Raw genomic sequence first — 21,899 nt, forward strand, 5'->3', positions numbered from 1 at the left:
GTGGAGAAGACAAGTAGATGTGGTGATGGAAATCAGTGAAAGTTCTTATTAAAGTTTCTCGGTTTAGGAGGACATAAGGTCATCACCTGGGAGGACAGGTAGGAAGTTTCAGGAAAAGGAAGAGTTCTAAAATAGTCTGGAAGAGTATGAATGAATTGGAGAAGTATCATCAAGTATGATTGGCTGTCAATATTAAGGTCTCATTTGAGATTTGTGGTAATGAAATTAATCCAATGAGAGTGGTTATATATTTTTCTGCAGCAATGTTCAGCTGTAATGGATTCCATCACTGAATAGGTAGAGAGTTGTGTTTAACCAGTATTATGGTTGCCAAACAAGTACAGTGAAGCCAGAAAGTGGAAAGAAAAGTGTGCAAGGGACACATTACCAGACAGAGGTGAGGAAAGATATCCAGGGTGAGGGATTGTGAAAAGATGGTTTAATCAATGAACTGGAGGCCCCAGTGGGTTTGAAGAATTGTATAAGTCAGGATTCTAGGATTGAAATAGAAAATAGGTCATAGGATGAGAAGCATATAATTGAGATCATGGGTAGGGGAGCAGTAATTAGCAGTTAGAGTGACTAAGAGAGCGTAAGATGGGGGTGGATAAGATCAGTGGAAGAATTGAGTTCAAGGAACTGAGAGCCTAGGGTGATGGATAGGTCATATATTTATATATTGAAATCACCAAGAATTGATGCAGGAGTATTATTAGAGTTACAATAAGCCAGAAGTTCATACTTTTGAAAAACAAGGAGGAAGATCCTGGACAGATGTAGACAAAAGCAAAAACAGCAACACTGAGAGGTAATAATAATATAAGCTGCTGAAATGAAGTACAAATTTGATAGTTTTAAGGAAAAGTGACAGAGAACAAACTGAAATTGGCTATGGGGACCAAGGAAAGCTTTTATTTCACTTCCAGGTCAAGTGGTACTTGAGAACTGAGAGAAAAACAGCCACCACTTGGAGAATATCAGAGGAAAAGCTAGGTTCACAGGGGGAAATTACTCAAAGTATAAAGATGAAGGAAAAGGTAAAGGAAAAAGTTGAGAAAGAATTATGCTGATAATAGAAGGTTAGAGAGGGGAAGATGAAAAGGACCAGTAAGGACAGAAGTGAGTCACTTGAGAGATGAGGTTTCTGGTACTGACTGATGTGAAATAATAGAAAATTCATATATTGGTCTCTGTCCACAGTTCCTGGCACAGAGATCCTAGAATCTTTGTAATTCTCTAAGTAACAAGATCACTGGGAGGATTTTTTTGTTCTAATATTTGGTCTTTGACCCCGGTTCCTGACACAGAGCTCCTAAACCCTTTGACATTTCCTGGGCGATATGAGTGCCTTTTGTTCTAATGAGGTGACTCTTGGTGGGCTCCTGGATAGCTTCAGGACTGGAACTGGTCACCAGAAAAACAGAACTGCAGTTAGAAACTTGGAACTTTCGGCCCCATCCTCCATTCTCTGGGGAAGTAAAGACTGGAGATTTAGTTAATAATTAATCATGCCTATTTGATGAAGCCTTCATAAAAATCCCAAAAGCATGGAATTCAGAGAGCTTCCAGGTTGTTGAACATTTCCACATAACAGGAAGGTGGCATACCCGAACTCCACAGGAACAGAAGTTTCTGTGCCCCAGCCCTTCCAGAGCACCTCTTATGTCTCTGTTCATCTACTTATTCATCAGTATCTGTTATGATAATCTTTATTATATAATAGCCTAGTAAACATAAGTTACATGTTTCTGAATTTTGTGAGCTATTCTAGCAAATGGTCAATTCAAGAAGATAGATCATGGGAATCTTCAACTTGTAGCCAAGTTAGTTGTGGGTAATCTAGGGACCTATAACTTCCAATTGATATCTAAAGAGAGGGACGGTCTTTGGGGATGGAGCTCTTAACGTGTAGGATCTTAGCTAACTCTGGTTAGTGTCAGATTGTATTGGATTGTAGGACACCCAGCTGGTGTAACAGAATCATTCGATGTGGGGAAAAAAACCACTGATCTGGGGCTGGACATGTTGTGACTATGGTAGCAGTGTTAGAGTAAAGAAGAAACACAGGAGTGTTTGTATTTTCCCCCCTAAACAAACTGACATAAACAGGAATAATGGGCAGAATGAAATTAGTTCTGGTGAATTAAAAACAGGTGATGATGAAGCTGTGTTGGAGGATGAAATGGATGTGTGGAGCTCCCTCTTCTCTCTTCTACATAGAGGAAAGGAGGTTTGAGAAAGCAAGGTATTAGCAGCCTATGAACCCAGCTTATTCCCTTTCACAATGAAAGTAGAATGCCTAGGGGGAGGGTTTGGTATCAGTGTATGAATCTAATTTTGACTCTACTGAGAGGACAAAACTTACTTTAAGAGTCAGGCTAAGCCTTCACCCCTTGTTGATGAAATGGAGACTTCTAGAAAAGCCAGAAATTATCTTTGAGCCCCAGATTCTATGTCTAATAGATGTGAATAATAAAATGTATCCCTACCAAAACTGCGTCCAGGGCATGTCTTACAGTGGGGAGCCAAATAATTATCAGTTACACATTCCACCCCTTCTTTGCCTGTACACACAGTCTGTTTCCTTCCAGTCTTGAATGAGTTGGTTTGAAAGATAGTAATTTTATACATCAACCATAAGGGAGCAAACTATTAACTAGATATAAAGAATTTAGTACAACATTCCTCATGAAATAAAATCACACTGTAAGTAGACCAATGGGGTCAAGTTAATTACTTAATAGGTGCAAAACTTTCATCTCAGTAGGTTATCTTTCAGTAGTCATGTTTGCATCCCCCGTTCATCTATCCATATGTCCAATTTTACAGAGCAGCTATGCTCCAGACACTGTGCAAAGCATTGGTAAGGGAACTAGTCATGATCCCCATCCTCATCATGTTTACAGTGTAGTGAGGAAGGGAAACGTCGATCAAGGTACTGCATGTGTGATGAATATGATGAGGTCAGAGTTTTCCAGACGAACATAACAAAAGGGTCAAGTTTTTAGTCAAGAGTTATCTGAAGCCACATTTTCAAATCCCAAAAGATTGATATCCTGTAGGCTTATTTCTAGAACTATTCCATCAGGAGAAATATGATGGCCATAGCAGGAGAGTGGAGTAGTTACAATATCAGGGAAACAGGATACTACCAATTTCTTAAGCAAAGTTCTTGCCATTTACTGTTTTAGGGCATCGTGTCCTCTGAATCCTCCATCCTCCAACTTCCGTGAACCTAGGGTAAGTTTTACCACACAGCAGAATCTCAGTATCATTTACTTGTATTGAATTGTGCCATGGCATTTGCAGTAATTGGGTCACATTTTCTTAACCACCAAAGTCTTAAGAAGAACCACCTATATAACTGCTCTTCTAGAAGCAGAAGTGTGCAAACCAGAGCATGCCTTTGCTCTCCTCACTTTTGAGATAGTTTTCTGGGTATTCAAAGGGACAATAGCAAAGCTATAACCTCACTGAGTTTGGCTCCAGTTGTGTGATGCTTTGCAGAGACACAGTTTTCTTATGCCTAGTGAGGTCAGCCATCATCTTGCTTTTCAGATGAATAAAATCCACTTTAGATACACACAGTCAGAGGAAGTTTAACTTGCTCTTCATATACTTTATCTTGTTAGCTACTTGATGAGTCATTCTAAACTTCAGCTCATGATTCTTGGTAGAATCCTCCCAAGCCAATCATCCATTGGCTATTAAACCGCATTACTTACTTTGCATACTTTAATGTGTCATTCTATGCTACTACTCCAAAACCAGATTATAATATGGTCTATGTTACTAAAAAATATATACTCACTGCTACTTGGTGGCAAAAATAATCCATTGATATTTCGAGGTTTGCTGTGATAAAAGATACAACTGATCTTCACACAACCAAGAGGCTGAGTTTCCCAGAAGCATGAAATACTGCAGTTTTGCTAGACAAAGAGGTGGGGAAATTAAATGATTAGATACAATAGTCATAATAAATACCATGTGCTACAACGCAACACAATGTGACAAAAACTATTGCAATTACTGATTTAGGATCGTGTGTGTTTCCTGCCTTTTGGCGTTTTTAAGCTCTGCTATTTAAAAGATGCAATGACTATTCCTAAAATATACTCCTCCATTTTTTCCAAGATTTTAAGTTGAGTAAAGTGCCAAATGCCTAAAATTAAGTAGCGGAAAAAAGAATTATGTTTTCCCTATTATGATAAGAACATCGTTTAATATTAGTGGAAGGGAGAACTTTTTAACAAATATGATGATGCTGAGTAATTCTACCTGCATTTCCATGTGTCTAAATCTGCAAAGTGGATCTAAACATTTTCCTTCTCTCCATAATGAGCACACAGTGTCACTGCCAAGGGCCTCTTCACAGTGTCGGAATCGGCACTGGGAACCCTAAAAGAAAAAAAGTAAGCAGTATAGAAAACTCAATATATTAATGTTAGTGTTCCACAACAGTAAATTAAAGAAAATGAGATTAAATTAGAATCACAAAAAAGTACTACAAATATAAGACCATAAATCTAAAATTTAAAATTAGTGTAATTTTAGTGAGAGACTGACAGTATAATCAAATTAAATAGTACACATGCCACAAGTCATTAGTAAAATGCTATTTTTTTGTTATCATTTAATCAATATGGTTCATTCAGCATAGATATATGAGACCAGTGATGCTTTAGAACACAATCCAATGACAGAATAACTCTTTCTGAAGAAAGCCAGAATTTTTAAAAAAGAATCACCAGCCATTTTCTAATTGTGAAGATCTCTATTAATTTTTTTAATTAAACAACGTTTTCTTAGTCTATGGAGATACTGTTAAGTGTGCTAATATAAAAAAAAGTGAATGGAGCTTAAACTTGAGATTATTGTGGAATTTTATGTAATTATCACATTATGTTACATTATATTAAATATATATGCTTTGTGCACTTGGTCTACAAAGATAAAACAATTGTGCCAGTACAAACACACATCAATATCGTTATATACCAACGAAAGCAGATGTAGATTATTTTAATGGGCTGCTATTACTTTTTTTATTCTTTGTCTTTTACACATAGATCCACAGTTGGAAAACTATAGGTCATTGTCTTTTGGGAAGAGAGGTAGGTAATGTACAATAAAATTATTCCATTAAGTTATTCCCTCTTTTGACACATGTTCCATAATTGTTTCTTATTTTTCATCACTCTCTTACTCTCATCTTTACTCTCTCCGCTTTTAAAAGTGGATCTGTAAATCTTGCAGTACAGAGTAGTGCATAGAGTCTAGATAAACCAGTATTTGAACGCCTTGATCCATTACTTGTCCATAGTCACTAAGTCAATACATTACTCACCTTCTTTGTGCCTCAGTTTCCTCATCTTTAAAAGGAGAATAAAATGCCCTCCTCACAATTTGTTGCTAAAATTATGTGAGATACAGTATTGTGATTGCTATTATTATTTTTATCTATTCATTTAATTATTTATTGAGAACTTACTACCCATCAATCACTGTCCTGAGTACTCAGGGACATAGCAGTGAAGCAGACAAACTCTGTGCCCACAAAGGACATAAATGCTATTATTATTTTTCATATCAGGATTTAATCATAAGGTAACAGGCAATAAGAGTGGATTTAACTCTTACAATCAAAGAGGTTGATTCAAATTTCCTTAAACCAGTCTCATCACGTCTTTCACTGATTTCATTCTGCCATGAACATGAAGCCCAAGCATTGAGTTTCTACATTTATTTGCTTTCACTGTGATCCATTAATCTTAATCTCTTAGAATAAATATTTTTCCCATTTAACTTTATAAACTTTAATTCATATCTGACTAATTTGTTTAAATTACTTATTTTCCTTTTTCCATAATATTAAATGTTTGCTGCTATTTAGACTTTTGACAAAGGAAATTCAGTAATTGGGTTAATGAATTTCAAATAAGGAATCAATTTGATTTATTAAACTAAGTTTGATAGTGACCTGAATTTATTTGAATTTATATAAATGAAATCACATTAACCAAAACAGTGTGATGTATCATATGATGTTTCAATATTACGAATTTGATGTTTCAAAGAGCCATATACAGGTGAGAGTGTCATACAAAGATAAAAACGCCATAGGCATGGAACTGGCATATGCAAGGGTAGTTTCAAACAAATCAAAATTTTAAATTATCCCAGATTTCCTCAGAGATATCAATATATCAAAAATATATGGTAAACTTTTACTTCAGATTTTAAATACATAAAATAGTTTACGGGAAAATAGTAAATTTTGATTCAGCAAAGCAAATTGTTGCCATATCTTCCTCCATTCTACTAAAAAGCTTTAACATGTGAAGTACTGTAAATTGTATAATATTTACCTTTATGCATGTGGAATTAAAAAAGAAATAGCAGTCATTCCCAACTTCTGCCATTTTCAACTCTCTTGCTGCTAATCCAATGTGTTTTTTTTTTTAAATATAAAAATTGCAGGAATATAAATATAAGAACTATCAGTGTGTAAGGGGGAAAAAGAATTTCTTTTCCGCAGTCTTTCAGGCTATCAGTAGTATTCCTTTAAAACTGACCTCCTGTTGACAGTATATTACACAATAGATAATTCTTAAAGAAATTTAAATTAGAAGATACCTTCTCTAGCTTTGCAGAAATGTTCAAAGTGGTTGCTAGTAAGCACACAAACTCAGACTTCCAGAATTTTCCTCATTGTTACCAAATCCATTGTTTGCTCATCAGAAATGACCTCACCTGTAACTGTAGGTTAGTTTACCTTAGTGAATACTGTGTAGTATTCCTCTTCTTCAATTCTAGTCTATTAACAAAAAAATGGCTAATAAAAATAAAATAGTACACTTTCTTTCAATGTTCTAATTGATTATGGAACATAAACGAGGTCATAATTTCATAACTTAAAAGTATTAAGTATTTCACAGATAAATATGGCTATTTTCTAAATCTTATTTCTATATATGGTTTAAAAATAAAACTAAAATTTTAAATAAGTAAATATCTATATTTCAAGATAAATTATTTAAATGTGTACTCACAGCTATCCACTGACTTGGAAAAAATATCATTCAGATTGTGATATTTAGTTATTATTAAAATATTCAGGTACCTGAAAATAAATTGGACTACTTATTCATCTTGTAGTTCTATTCCATTCGGTTTTCATCCATCATGAAAGGAGGAAGCTCTTCTCCTAAAGCAGAAAGATTCCAGAGCACTTGCAAATTTTGAGCATTTCTTGAAAGCAAAGTGAAGTACTCTGATTTCCAGAATGGGACATTTCAATCAGCAATTACTGAGGTCTTTCTTCATCTTAGTATTTTTACTAAAAGTACTAGAAATTAATTAAAAAATTAGAAATTAATGAAAATATTCATAGTAGGTAATTTAGAAGATGTCAAAGAGATGACAGATTACACTAAACCAAAATGTATTTTTAAATTGCAATGTACTCTTAACTGGAAACATAAAAGATCAAGTGATATGGATTCCCATTTTACCTAAGTAAAACAGACTAGCTTGGTATGAACTTTTTGAATACAATGCTTTGGGGTAAAAATCTAGGAAATAAAATAAGAAAATAAAATTTAGAAAAGAGTAAAGATAAAATAATAAAAAGAACTGAGCAGTATTAAAAGTGAATGAAAAGATAGGGAATAAAGATTTGGTTAAACCCTTGAAAATATTAGCAAAGATTGATAGAAAAATCTAATATCTTGACTTTTGTTTTACCCTACCTTCTAACTCTACCGCAATGGATCCATCTAAAGCACATAGGTTACTGGGAAAAACACCCCTAAAAATTATCTTTAAGTGGTCTTTGCCACCAGATAAATTCTCTTCCCACCTATCAACTTTTAGCTGCATTGGACTATTTCCAAATACTGTTACCGACCACCATTATTGCATAATTACATGTAAAGCCATGACTAAAGCCATTGTGAAAATCCATGTTTTACATTGAAAAAAGGCTGAACTAATGTTTTTACCTCTTAAAGTTTGTTGTGAACAACTATATTCCATTAGATACAGCAAAAACAAATCATATCAAAATGTGGTTTTTGTTTGTTTCTTTGTTTGTTTTTGTCATTGCAAAGAACAGTGAATAGATCTCTACATTTTAGTAGTCTTTAGAATGCCTGGAGCCCTAATCTCTTCTTTTTACTCTTTTCTTTTCTTTTTTTTTTCTTATTCACTTCTTTCCTTTTGTAAAATTTATTCTAACCTTCCAGAGAAAGCTATACCATACCCATGAGGATTTTTACTCCTTGTAATGGAGTAGTGAGAAATTTGCCTTCTCAGCTTGGGGTTGGCTCAAAAATTCTGTAAATGTTTCGTGTTGGCCGAGGTAGCCTAGCATTAAGGATCTTTCCATCTTAGGTGTATGCTAGAACATTAACACAACCGTTAGAGAAGAAAGTCTTTCTTCAACTTGTAATCCAATAATACCACTTTAAGAGAAGGGGCTGGTAGTTACTCCATGATGACTCTTCAGCCTTACAAGAATCAGGCAAAGCTGCTGGCTGCTACCCATCAAAGAAGGAGTCAGTTTATAACTTTAAATTGGTCCTGTGGCTCTCTCCTGACTTGGACTCCTGTTTCTGTCATAGACTTTGCTCCGGAAACTGATGAAACCAAAAGCACTGGAAATAAACAATGCTTCCTGAGGGAGGAACGGTTATCCTTGATGCTACTATTCGAAAAGTAAGTGGAATGTTTTAGATGATGCTTTCTCAGAAATGACAGAATGTTGGACCTAGAAGATTCTGTGGCAGTTTGGGAAATGACAGTTGATAGTTATGAGGGTTATTTAATTGTTATGCCCTTGAGACTCATGAAACAAGATACTTTTTAGGATTCCTTTGGAGGAACAAAAAAGTCACTGGTTCTTGACTATAAAATGCTAAGAAGGTTCTGGACCCAAGATCTCACAGCCAGCATCAGGTGTGCCCTCCCACTCCCTTAAAAAAAATTTTTTTTTTTGGCCATTTTGTAATTTCCTACGATAAATTATAGCAGAAGAGAAAGCAAATGCTTTGAAATGACAAATCTCTTCTTTCCTCCCTCTCTTTTGAATCCAGCAATCAAAAACTGGAATGCTTTTAGGAATATTTGGGAACTCCCTTATATAGAGATATTCCAAGTGAGGTATAGTTGTTTGATTTATAAGGGCTAAGTCAGGAAAATGCTGAACAGTATGATACCTGCAGAGAAGACAATTATAGATATGAAACCTGGGCCTTGTCCAAGAACATGAAAAATGGCAATAGTCAAAACTCCCCTACTGAGAATTACTAGCTTCGATGAGATAGAAAGGCTATTACTAAATATTTAATATTTATTTTATTTAGTCATTGACTTATCACTACCCTCCAGTATTCTTTTGAGCAATTGTCAGTTTTGTTTTGTTTTGTTTTTTAGCACGGCATTTGGAGCTCATATTTAAGATAAATGAGATGCCTATGAAAAAAAATGAGATTGAAATCTGGTTGTTGGTATTGTGTGCTTTGGATTAGTTTAAAGCTAAACTTTACATTCACTCCGTAAATAACATCAGGTCCAATTTCTACCATATTACACCGCATACTGGGGCGTTATCCAAATAGTAATCGTTATTCTTTTGTCCCAGATGTTTAAATGCAGCGTTTTCTAACATTCTTCCTGGGAAATCAATGTTCATTCTGCCTTTGGATGTCTCTGGCTCTTTCTAAACTTCTACAGTGCTTTGCCCTGGAACTTATTAAAGAGAACAGCAAAAAAGGTTTCACCAGAATAATGTAAAATCACCACTGAAATGATGCGTTACTTATAACTTGATATTGTTTAATTTTCATAAATATCATCGGTTACTAAGTGTGGTTAAGTACACACACACACACACACACACACCAGAAACGGATCTTCGTTTTTTCAAGCTCCTTAGAACCTGGTGGGGACGCTTCCAGGAGGGCAGGTGGGGGCGTTTCGGCTCTAGCACTACAATTCCCAGAAGGCACCGCGGCCAAGAGGCCGCTTCCGGGCTCACGTCCGCACCTCACGCTCGGTGTTGGGAGACGTGGGCCGTGCCGGTGTGCTTGAGCGTGAAGTGTGCGTGGTTTGAGCGCAGCGGCTGACTGGTTAGCCTACCCGTGCCCGGCGCTGTTCCAGGCTCGCTTTCTACTTCGCATTGCATGTTAGGCCTACCATGAGGCGTCTGGGCTCGGTGCAGCGGAAAATGCCGTGTGTGTTTGTGACGGAAGTGAAAGAGGAGCCCTCCACCAAAAGGGAGCATCAGGTACTGAGGGTTGCAGGTCCCGCCGGGCAGCGGCGTGTAGGCTTCTCTCCAGGGCGCTGACTGCGTTTGAACCCGGCTTAGGGCGCCTGGGCGTGTTGGAGCCGCCCTATAGGCCGGGACCTCTTTGCCGGTTTCGCTTGGGGCGTGGGTGGGGGAGGCTGGCGGGAGGAGAGGGGAGGAGTCTCGCACACCCTGAGCTCCAGGTTCTTCTCAGTTGCAGTGGAGAAAATCTTCAAAAGAATTTTTCTGAGCAGGCGATTCAGACTTGCCCTCGCGAGGAAATTGAAAACCCACATCTTAAGTAATATCTCTTTTTTCTCTGGTTACCACCTTTTGGAGAAAAACCTTTATAAGTAAATAATCACTGCAGTACAAGCTTCTCCGCCCCCCGAGAATGTGGTGACAAAGTGGAGTTTTTAGAAGATTTACTTTACCTGTTCTAACCTGGGGACTGATATCAGTGTTGACAGCTAACCTAATTAGGTCACTAAAGATCAGGCCTCTCGTGTTGATACTAGTAATTACTCACTTGATGCTAATTTTAGTGTTTCTATCTCCAGGTTTTCTATTCTCTCAGCACCGTGTTTTATTCATAGAAGACCCTTAGTAAAGATGGGTGGGTTAGTAACCTGTATACAGATGGTTCTTTATAGCAAAATCTTGATAGCAGAATCCCCAGTTCTCAGTTGGGTGCTTCCAACTTCTCATACAAAATCCGCATGTATATTTGAGAAAGACCCCTAGCCTCTTGACATTATTTGCACTGGCCTCCTTGTCTTCCAGACTGAAAGACCTTTAAGGCTAAGACCGCCATGTCTATAGCCCCAGTTTCTAGGACCTGACACATGGCAGCCACTGCATAAATATTTGTTCAATTAAAGATGAACTCTGGAATCATTTCATGGCAGTTTTCCATTCACCTTGACACTTTTCACCTTATTTCTTTCTATCCTCCTTTCTATAGTCATCACTGTTATGGTTCTTAATATTTATTTATGTGCTGCTTATTGCACTAATTGTTCTTTCTTGCCACCAGAATGATCATTATGCGCTTTCCTAGTCAAACTCCCTCAGTTACTGTTACAATAGTTGTCAGGCTTTCATTTTTTAAGTCCTAAAAAACCTAATCCATGTGAAACATTGTCATCCTGAATAGTGGTTCACTGTAGCTGTGGTTCTCAACTTTGTACGTTGGGTCGGGGAAGTGTAGTTTGTAAAAGCACCCTCTACTAGGAAAAATAAGCCGCTTGTCTCCTTCTGCAGTTAATAGCTTATAGTATTGCTTATAGCATAGCATACAAATCCTTAACTATAATTCAAGGCTTCTTGTTTATCAGGCCCAGTCTATTCTCTAACCCAATTTAAAGTGAATTCTCCGTTCAACAAAGTCTATTTTTTCCTCTGAGTGTACCAGGCACAGTCCTGTCTCTATATTTTACTAAGGCTATGTACTCTGCCTGGATCACCTCCAGAAGTTTTAATTTTTTGAATTGGATCTTCTGTGTGAAATCTTAGTTATCCCAGTGATTTTCCTTACCCAGAAATTGTAGAGGATCACTCTACTGTCTAGTTTTTACACATACATGCTTTGTTTTTCCAGTCACAGTTTAAAGTCTTTAATGGCAGGTAGAGGAGAACTTTGTGTACCCCTTTGTATCTTATGTTGTCCTTTGGACATGTCCGTAGCAGAGAATGGCAGATCATTTATTCTTGTGGAAGGGATATTTGTACTCAAGAGCTCCATGAGCAATGCCTTCTCTCTGGGATCTTTGATAAATTTAAACACACACACACACACACACACACACACACACACACACACACACACACACTCTGTTGGGCCAGACTTTCTTGGTTGTACCACCACAGATTAAATTGATAGCCTATGATACTGAAGTCATAGTTAGTGGTAAGTCCCCCATTCATTTTACCTTACAAGTACTGTCAGTACCAGAATGGGGTTAATTTCCTAAGTTTACTTGACTCTAAAACAGGACTTCCACTTATTAGTCTTAAGCCCATACACGGCAGTATATGTTTATATTGTGTAGTGTTTTTTTACATTATGTAAGACGAATTGTACATCAAATAATTTAGACTATAAAACAGAGGCATAAACCTTTCTCAGAAATGAAAATACAGATGAAAAGTTGGTAGGAACCACAGAAATGGTCTCTTCCTTCATTCTCAAAGCTCTTTTGGCTTGTCTTCCTGTCAGTAAAAAAACATAAATTGAATATACAATTTACTACTATAAAGCTGAAAGGGTCCCCATTTGTTTTTCCCCTTAGAACTTATCACCCCTAACATTGTATTATGCATTTTGTTACTGTTGTCTTCCTTAGGGCAGGTTTGTTCACCTCTGTATTTCCCAGGGCCAGCGACAATGCTTAATCCAAGGGAGGCATTTAACAAATAATTGTCAAGTAAATGATTGAATACACCAAACACCTCTGCTAGGGATGCAGTGCTACCTAGGACATGGTTCCTGGTGTCATGTTCATTATGGTGGATAAAGAAATGTAAATAATTAAAAATCTGTGTGGAAAACAGGTATTGCTGTGACAGAATGAAAAGAAGGGGGCAGTTCCTGAAAACTTCATGGACAAAATATTTTTAAATTGTCTTGGATAAATAAGAGTTTGCCCTTTAGAACTAGTGAAATTAAGAACATTTCAGGTGAGAGTGTGTGTGAAGGTATAGATGTTGTCTTTGTTAAACCAGTTTTTTTTTCTCTCCCTCTCTCAAGCCATTTAAAGTTTTGGCAACTGAAACTATAAGTCACAAGGCATTAGATGCAGATATATACAGTGCAATTCCAACAGAAAAAGTGGATGGAACATGTTGTTATGTTACTACCTACAAAGGTAAAATAAAACTATACTACAAATATTTATTCTTAATCACTTTACAAACTATATATATCTGAAATGGGGCATTTGCTCTTCATAAATCTTTAGAAACCTAAGTATAATAGCAAAATAATAAAATCACAATTGCTATACTTATTATACTATACCTTTTTTCTTGGGGGAGGAAAGGGAGGTAATTAATATGTACTTAATATCCATGAAGGGCCATAAAGTATGATAATTGCTTTACGTGTGTGATTTCTTTTTTGCACAATAAGCTATTTCACAGATATGGAAAGTGAGGCTCAGAGAACTTACATATTAATTGTCAACTATGTTAAGGAAAAAAATTCATTGAAAAGAGAGAAATAATCTTTATGATTTCTTTTGGGAGGCGAAGTTACCTTTCAATTCCAGCAAGAGAAATAGAATAGTTGAATGCAAATGGGATGCATTTCTGGTATCAGGAAATATCTTCTGAAATACATTTTTTAAATTTTTAATTGTGAGAATACACATAATATAAAATGTATCATCTTAACCATTCTTAAGTGTACAGTTTACCTTGTGCTACTATCACCACCATCCATCACCAGAACTCTTTTCATGTTGCAAAACAAACACTACCCATTAAACAACTCACCATTCCCCCTCCCTCCAGGCCTTGTCCGTCACCATTCTACTTTGTCTCTACGATTTTGATTAGATAACTCGTGTAAGTGGAATCATACAGTCTTTGTCTTTTTGTGACTGGCTTATTTCACTTAGCACGATGTCCTCAAAGTTAATCCATGTTGTAGTACGTCAGAATTTCCGTCCTTTTTAAGGCTGAATAATACTCTGTTGTATGTATTTTGTTTATCCATTCACCCATCAGTGTACACTTGGGCTGCTTCCACCTTTTGGCTATTGTAAACAACGATATGAACATTGTGTAAAAAATATCTCTCTGAAACCCTGCTTCCAGTTCTTTTGGGTATATATCCAGATGTGGAATTGTTGGACCATATGGTGGTTCTATTTTTAATTTTTTGAGGAACTTCCATACTGTTTTCCATAGAAGTTGCACTATTTACATTCCTACTAACTACACAGGGTTCTCTGATTTTTTCCACATCCTCATCAATACTTGTTATTTTTTTTATAGTAGCCATCTTAATCTATGTGAAATGAATTTTTTTGTTTACCTGAAAAAAGATATCCATTTAACCAAAATGACAGTATTTTAATTTGGTTCCTCTGTACATTAAGGAACTTCAGTGTGCATCATTAGTTGTGATCATGTACAATGATGACAGTTGAATAAAGTTAGATTGCTAAAGAAATTTAAGAGGACCTAAAATGACAATTCCTTCAAATCCACAGTTTATTACAGATAAAGGATACATAATTATAGCAACGATATTGAAAGTAAGGATGTACATCACAGCCAAAGACTATTTCACAACAAAGGGTTAAGAGAAGCCAGGTGAAAGCTCCTGTTGTCTCCCCTCTTCCCCTACCCCGGCCTCTAGGCCCTGGCAGGACACACTTTCTCACATCAGGAAACTCTGGTGTGTAGTGAACACCTCAGAAACAACACAAAATGGAGTCTCAGCTGAGTAATTTTGTATTTTGTTGGTCACAGGGGCATCTTCCTGCTAAGTAATCAGCCTCAATACCAGAGCCCTCCAGGAGTCTCAGACCAGGTGCAATTCATTAGTCTCCTTATCATTAATGATGAATGCTGGCACACTGCCCTGAAACTTCTTGTACCCATGATTACAGATTGTCACTATTAGTCTGTTTCATGCCTTGACCAGGGGTCAGAGCCATGCAAAATAGTTTATCCTAATTCCAGATCTTCGGGAATTAACCATCATAGTTAAAATGTTTCAGGGAAGGTGTGAATACAATTATCTGGTTATATTTCCATTTTGTATAGCTTCAGTTTCTCACAAATGCTAGTTATAATAAAATATGGCTTGGAATGTCTTTATGAGAGGGTCACATATTTGCTTATCTCATCCTCATTCTTTTACCAAAGACTTAAGTCTTCTTACAACATCAGGTATTGCTAGGTAGGATGTGGCTCTTATACTGCATTTCACTTTGTTTTCTAGGGTTGTTTCTCTTGGAGATGACCCTACTGTTTATTGAAAAATTTTATTCTGAAATGTCTTTCAAGGTAAGTTTTACTATTTGCCTCTTAAGACTTTTTCTTTTATTAATTTTTTAGGTCAGCCATACCTTTGGGCTCGGCTAGATAGAAAACCTAACAAGCTAGCTGAGAAAAGATTTAAAAATTTTCTACATTCAAAACAAAACTCAAAAGGTTAGTGAATCTTTTTCTAAAATTTATTTAAAGCTTTTTATTATTTAAATAGTTGAAATTTGTGACTTATTCCTTGCTGTGGTGTTTCTATATATTATATCCTTTTGTACAATTTAGGACCTTTGGAAAAAGAAGAAAATTAGAATTGAATATTATCGATTATTCTTTTTTTAATGTTTTCTTAATATTTCTGACTCATTATAGTATGTCAGTGTAATTAAAACATACAAATTAATGTATATACACGCACACACACACATTGTGTGTGTGTGTGTGTGTGTATTAAATAACGAACAACACATTAATTTTGTCTACCTAAGAGACAAAATGTAATTTTATAAATCAGGCACAAGTCTCAAAGGATTACTAATATTTTAAATATTACATTAAAATGCCTCTAAATATTGATATATACACTCATCATTGCATATCTACTCATTCGTATATATAATCTTTATACATACATTTGTATTCATAGTGCATTAAAAATTCATTATAAATCTATACATATTAGAACACTGGCTACTTTAGTTAGACTTTTATCCTATTTATAGAAGTGGTGTGTCCAAATTTGAAAATTTAAAGTGTTAGTACCTAAATCTTGCGAAGTAGTCATATTGTGATGATAATGGAGAATAATGAGTTGATATCAGATATTATGGGGTTTATTAGCCGTCACCAGTTTGTTTTTTCAATATTTTTATATTTATTGAAGTATAGCCACTTTTACAATTATCTAACTCTTTTAGAATTTTTTTGGAATGTTGATGAGGACTTCAAACCTGTTCCAGAGTGCTGGATACCAGCGAAAGATACAGAACAATTAAATGGAAATCCAATGCCTGATGAAAATGGACACATTCCTGGTATCATGAAATCTCTTCTAAAATGCAGTTTTGTGTTTACTAGTATAAAGAACAAAAGATCCATTTGATTAGAAATTACAGAATTTGATTTTAATGTTTTTTTTCATAGTATTATCTATTTAGTACAAAATTTGAGTCTAATGTATGTTAAATTTAACAATTTTACCAAAGATGTTTCACATCAAGAATGTCTTGTCAGGTTTAGAATCTTTTCTAAGATGACAGTCGATTATCTATAGTCTGAAAATTAATGGTGTTGAGTGGCAATAGCCTTTCATTTGTCAAGATAGACAGTATATTGACTGATGTAATCTAAAATGAGATACTAAGAAGCCTTTACCTTTTAGATTGGGGAATAACAACATGTGCATATTTTTTGCAAAGACCCTAGAAGACTATTTCAGCTAAGTAAGGTGAAAATAGGTGTCTCACAAGTAGTTTTACTGGGGATGGGAATATTTTTGCAAAAGTGTGCTGAGTAAAAAGATACCTCAGATTAAGGTTCAGTTTAACAGGCATGTCTTGAGTACCTGTAATTTGCAAAGTATTCTTAAGTTCTGGTAATATAAAAATGAAGATCAGAAACCTTATACTCAATGATCTTGTAGGCATTAGGGGAAATCCACCAGTAATAGTATGATTTAAGAATGAAAAAAATACATAGGGTACGGTCAGAGAAAAGAGGAATAATTCCTAGTTCAATCTGTGGTGGTTAGAGGCAGCTTCTGAGGAGAGGAGAGATCTGTACTGAAGCTTAAGAACCAGGAAGTTCACTGGCAAGGAAGAGGGGAGGTCAGCTTAGGCAGACGCAGGAAGAGATCCATGGAATCTTGGAAATTTTACTTAACAGTTCATTCTGGCTGAAACGTTTAGAGTATATGACATTTGAGGAGATTATAAAAATGGAGGCTGGAGATGTAGAGTGGGCTCAGATTTGTATCCTGTCTAAAGAAATGTGAAGTTTACCCAGAAGATGATTATTAAGCAGGGGTACAGCAGAACTAAACTTAAATTTCTTAAATAGAACTATGATAAAAATATGTGAGTTTCACTGGAGATGAAATCAACAGAGGTTATTACAGAAAGCTGGGTAATCAAGGCCAGAAATATGATGGTCATAGTGGCATATATGCCAGTTTCTTTCTTCTTGTAAGGAATTCTCCATAATGAGGACATCTATCCTGACAATAGAAATTAGGAGGGGAATAGCAATAGCATTCAATAAATGTGGAATCAATAAATCTTTCAGTAAATATTGAAACAATAAATTGTGGAACAGTTACTGTATATGTCTTATCCCTGAAACTGGAGAAGGTAGAAAGAAAACTTAAAAAAAAAAAAAAGTTTTAATGCTGGTTTAGAATGGTGCTCAATTCTTATTGAAAAGGTGAATTTTCTAGTAAAAGAATGCTAGGTGTTGTGTAGTAAATAAGTTAATTCCTCAACAGAATCTAAAATGAAACAATTAAAAAATTGGTTATGATTTTAAAAATTAGTAAAACTGTTTTCACTGATTTTAAAAGTGATACGTGTGTGTGATAGAACATCCAGAAAATATGGAAAATTTACAACATAAATAAAAAGTCTCAAGTCTCAGTGCAAAGAAAAACAATGTAATAAACTTTTTTCTTTAAATGATAGGTTGGGTACCTGTGGAGAAAAACAACAAACAGTATTGCTGGCATTCCTCTGTAGTTAATTATGAATTTGAAATTGCCCTAGTACTGAAGCATCATCCTGATGATTCTGGTCTTTTGGAAATTAGTGCAGTGCCACTATCAGACCTCTTAGAACAGACACTGGAGCTTATAGGAACAAATATTAATGGAAACCCATATGGTGAGCAAAGCCTTTTTTCTGTTCATTTCCAGTAACTGTCATTTATAAAGAGAACTTCGTAGGTTCAACTTAAAAAACACATACACACTACAGAAATAACTAATTTGAGCTATGTAGCCTAGGATTATAGCCATTTCTATTTTGTGTCTGGTGAAATTTATCTAAATAATTTTATTAATCCAAAAGGTTGATTTTAGCCTCTCCTTCCCTATAACATTATAAAACTATATGTGAAAGGTAATTACTCAAGTGTAACTTTTCATTGCTTTTTAAAATTTAGGTGAACTGAGCTGAATGAAAATCATGATGTGCTTTTCAGTGGCTGAGTAGTTTAGCATTAATAGCTAAGCATAAATTATGTAAAGAATTGGCAGTGAATGGCATATCAAGCTCTGATGAGGTGAGTTCAAGTCCTGAGGGCACCTAGGAGTACGTTGTTGATGGTGATGGATGAAGACAGACCCAGGAACATTAAGGCTGGAGTGGCACAATCCTATATAGCAATCAGGAGCAGACTGATTGGCAAGTGGAAAGAAGCTAAGATAATAATTATACAAGTTATCAGAGTTATGGTATGGCTGTTTGGCAAACACTTAAAATTGAATGCGACTAATGGTGAATAAAAGGGGTTGGTGGACTTTTTCTGTATGAGGCCAGATAGGAACTATTTAGGTTTTTTGGGCCATACCTCTGAAACAGGCCATAGATAGTACGTAAATAAAAGAGTGTGGCTGTGTTCCATTGAAACTGCGTACAACAACAGGCATCTGGCTGGATTTCACCCACAGTTCATATAGCTTTTGGTCCCCTTGTATAGAGTACATGAAGTTAGAATTTAGATTTAATGGGGTAAGGTGCCACTTTTGAGTGAGAGTATTTGTAGTATATCTCTCTTCAAGGAAACCAACTAACCTTTTTGGTAAGTTTATTCTTAAATATTTTAAAAGGCTTTTTTATTTAGAGGTAAATGTTCTTATTCTTTTTGAAACCTTTCTATGGCTAATGGCAAGATTTTACCGTTTAGGGTTGGGAAGCAAGAAGCATCCATTACATCTTCTTATACCACATGGAGCATTTCAAATAAGAAATCTACCTACCTTGAAGCATAATGACCTATTGTCTTGGTTTGAAGGTTGCAAAGAGGGTAAAATTGAAGGAATAGTATGGCATTGCAATGATGGCTGTTTAATCAAGGTAATGGCAGAAAATATCTTTTGGGTTTATGTCATCTTATATTCCTAAAACAAAGTAGAAGTGGCATTACTTTCTACAAATTGCAGAAATTTTGATGGTGCAGTAAAGAAATTTTAATTTCCACATCTCATGTGCTACCATTCTTTATATGATGGTGTTTCCCAGTGTGTATTTATTCTGTGGGGCAGTGGTTCTTCTAGATGTGCTTCAGAATTAAAGTTATAAAATGCCTGGAAAACCTTGCATACTACATAGTTCCTTTTTCGAAATTTATGTTGCACATTAGTGCTTTCTGAGACATCCTGTGCTTAGTTTAATTCAGCATTTCCCAAACTTACTTCATTGTAGAATTTGTTGAGTTAAAAGAATATCAAGGGTCGATTAATATATAAAGAATGAATTATTTTACACTTTGTGCTCTGTCTCTGGGACTTGTTTATTTGATTTCTCACAGGTTCCTAAAATTCTTCATGTTCAAAACTGGACCTAGTCATATCACCTGCTGATTCCAACAGTTCACTGAAGCCAACAACTTAGATATCATTTTTAACTCCACTCTCCATTACTTCATACATCTAGTTATCAGTTCTTAAAGATTTTACTGAATCTATATTTCTCTCCAACCAATTAGCTGTTAATTTTAATTTAAACCAAGATTCATGCTTGAATTATTATATTGTCCCCTTAAATGTTAACTTTCAGCCTTATCCCTGTCCTGTTCATTCTTCATAAATGAATGAGAATGTTACTTCTCTGCATTAAACTGTTTAATGACATTAAGATTTTTCATGGCCAGGCCCCTGTTTAACTTTCTGGAACTGCCTCCATTCCCATCTCCTAAACACACCCACATTGTATATGTTCTAACTGTACTTAATTGCAGAGAAAAAACACCATGTGTCACATGATATTCCCTTTGGTTAGAATGCCTCCCCACTGACATTTTTCAGCTGGTTAGCTTCTGTACTCAGCAACAGACTCTTATTATTCATTAAATTTTTATGAAGCCCCTGATGATGTTCCTGGCATGTTTCCAAGTGCTGGAAATAGTCAACAAAACAGTGCCTTTGCTTTCACGAAGCTCATATTCTAATGGGGAAGATAGACAATAATAAATAAGTAAATATATGTCAGGAGAACAGGTATGAAAATAAAAAAGATAAGATAGAGCCTTAAATAGTACCTAGCAGATGGTAGGCACTCTAAATATTTGTTAGCGAATGGAGATAATACAGGTTAAAGCTGATACCCTTTTTTTCTCTTTTCAGGTCCATCGCCATCATCTCGGTTTATGCTGGCCAATTCCAGATACTTACATGAATTCAAAACCAGTTATTATCAACATGAACCTGAACAGATATGATTGTGCTTTTGACACTAAATGTTTATTTAATCATTTTTCAAAAATAGATAATCAGAAATTTGGTAGGCTCAAAGATGTAATACTCGATATATAAACTGGTAATACAATTAAAAACTAGCTTTATTGTTGTTATATTTGAATCTTGAATATTCTGCCATATTTAAAACATTCCTATTTATTGTTAAATGTCTAATATAGCAGTATGTCTTCTAGCATTTAAAGACATGAATTTCTCAGTTGTAAATACCTATTCAAAATTGTATTTAGAACCAGCAAATGAATTTTAACCATTGGACATAAAAAATGTAAATAATGGTAAGGTCGTCAGCTTGTACATAGGTTGGATTCTGTCCATTCTAACTGGGTACTAATTTAAAGATAACAAACCAACAATTTTGGAATGTTTATTTTCAAAATTATTTTAAGCTGAATTGAATCTTGCCAGACATTTAACAACACATGGCTTAACCTCATATTTATAGATATATACATAAAATTACAGACATACATAAAATTTGAAAACTTTACCACATAAATAGGTAAGTATATAAATCTCCAATTTTAAATGTTAAAATAGTAAAGTTTACCCTCATACTGTTTAAAACTTAATCAAAACATTATGAATCTACAGAAATTCACTGTAGCTAATTGCCTATTTGATAGTCATAACTTATTCTAAAACTCTTCAAAAATATACTTTTCTAATGTGTTAAAATTTTCATATAATTTTATTTACTAAAAATTCTCATTTAGGTAAAGGCACAAGATACTGGAAAGGAAATCATGTAGGTCAGAGACTTGCTTGATTTCCAGATGGAATTTTAACTTATAAAGTTAATAAATAGTTAAATAATTTAAAACTACACTTATAGCTGGCCCTTAATAAATGGGGAAGTTATCAGGATTTCCCTCTTCATCTTCAAACTGTTCAGAAGCAGCAACAGGACTAGTTAATTCAACTCCAAATTGTTCAGAAAGTTTTTTTAACTTCTCTTCTAAAAGAATATTTTTTTTTACTTCTTCTTTATAATTATACTTCAGATCTTCAATTTCTTCAAAAAACGAAGGATCAAAATTTTCTAGCTCTTTCTTCAGCTTTTTTATTTCCTCCTAATAGAAACATATGATATTTAAAAGGCATATATAGCTATAAAATACACTCTAGGTTTGAACTAAAGAG

General features: G+C 35.1%; 3 protein-coding genes across 14 annotated transcripts in view; 1 reads left to right on the plus strand and 2 right to left on the minus strand.

Annotated features, from left to right (window-relative positions):
* Positions 1 to 6,693, minus strand: part of CUNH12orf50 (chromosome unknown C12orf50 homolog) — a 34,364-nt gene extending 27,671 nt beyond the window's left edge. Inside the window, exons 1-3 of one of the 2 annotated variants that reach the window (XM_006923807.1) lie at positions 6,640 to 6,693; positions 4,282 to 4,401; positions 3,812 to 3,932 (exon numbers count right to left, since the gene is read on the minus strand). In XM_006923807.1, the coding sequence (XP_006923869.1) occupies positions 3,812 to 3,932; positions 4,282 to 4,293 (133 nt within the window). In that variant the 5' untranslated portion in view covers positions 4,294 to 4,401; positions 6,640 to 6,693. Of the gene's footprint in view, positions 1 to 3,811; positions 3,933 to 4,281; positions 4,402 to 6,371 lie in introns of both variants that reach the window. The other variant, XM_015598441.1, reaches the window with a different exon arrangement.
* Positions 6,694 to 10,039: 3,346 nt separating this feature from the next.
* On the plus strand, positions 10,040 to 20,859 carry CUNH12orf29 (chromosome unknown C12orf29 homolog). Its single transcript, XM_006923808.3, has 7 exons — positions 10,040 to 10,291; positions 13,041 to 13,158; positions 15,362 to 15,457; positions 16,207 to 16,323; positions 17,965 to 18,162; positions 19,187 to 19,356; positions 20,625 to 20,859. The coding sequence occupies exons 1-7, from the start codon at positions 10,202 to 10,204 to the stop codon at positions 20,811 to 20,813; spliced, it is 978 nt and encodes a 325-aa protein (XP_006923870.1). The 5' UTR covers positions 10,040 to 10,201; the 3' UTR covers positions 20,814 to 20,859.
* Positions 20,860 to 21,428: 569 nt separating this feature from the next.
* CEP290 (centrosomal protein 290) overlaps positions 21,429 to 21,899 on the minus strand; it is an 86,932-nt gene continuing 86,461 nt past the window's right edge. For all 11 annotated transcript variants that reach the window (XM_025040987.1, XM_015598444.2, XM_015598446.2 and 8 more), the window contains one exon: positions 21,429 to 21,829. In XM_025040987.1, the coding sequence (XP_024896755.1) occupies positions 21,599 to 21,829 (231 nt within the window). In that variant the 3' untranslated portion in view covers positions 21,429 to 21,598. The remainder of the gene's footprint in view (positions 21,830 to 21,899) is intronic.

This window comes from Pteropus alecto, unplaced genomic scaffold (genome assembly GCF_000325575.1).
Source record: "Pteropus alecto unplaced genomic scaffold, ASM32557v1 scaffold76, whole genome shotgun sequence".
Lineage (NCBI taxonomy): Eukaryota > Metazoa > Chordata > Mammalia > Chiroptera > Pteropodidae > Pteropus > Pteropus alecto.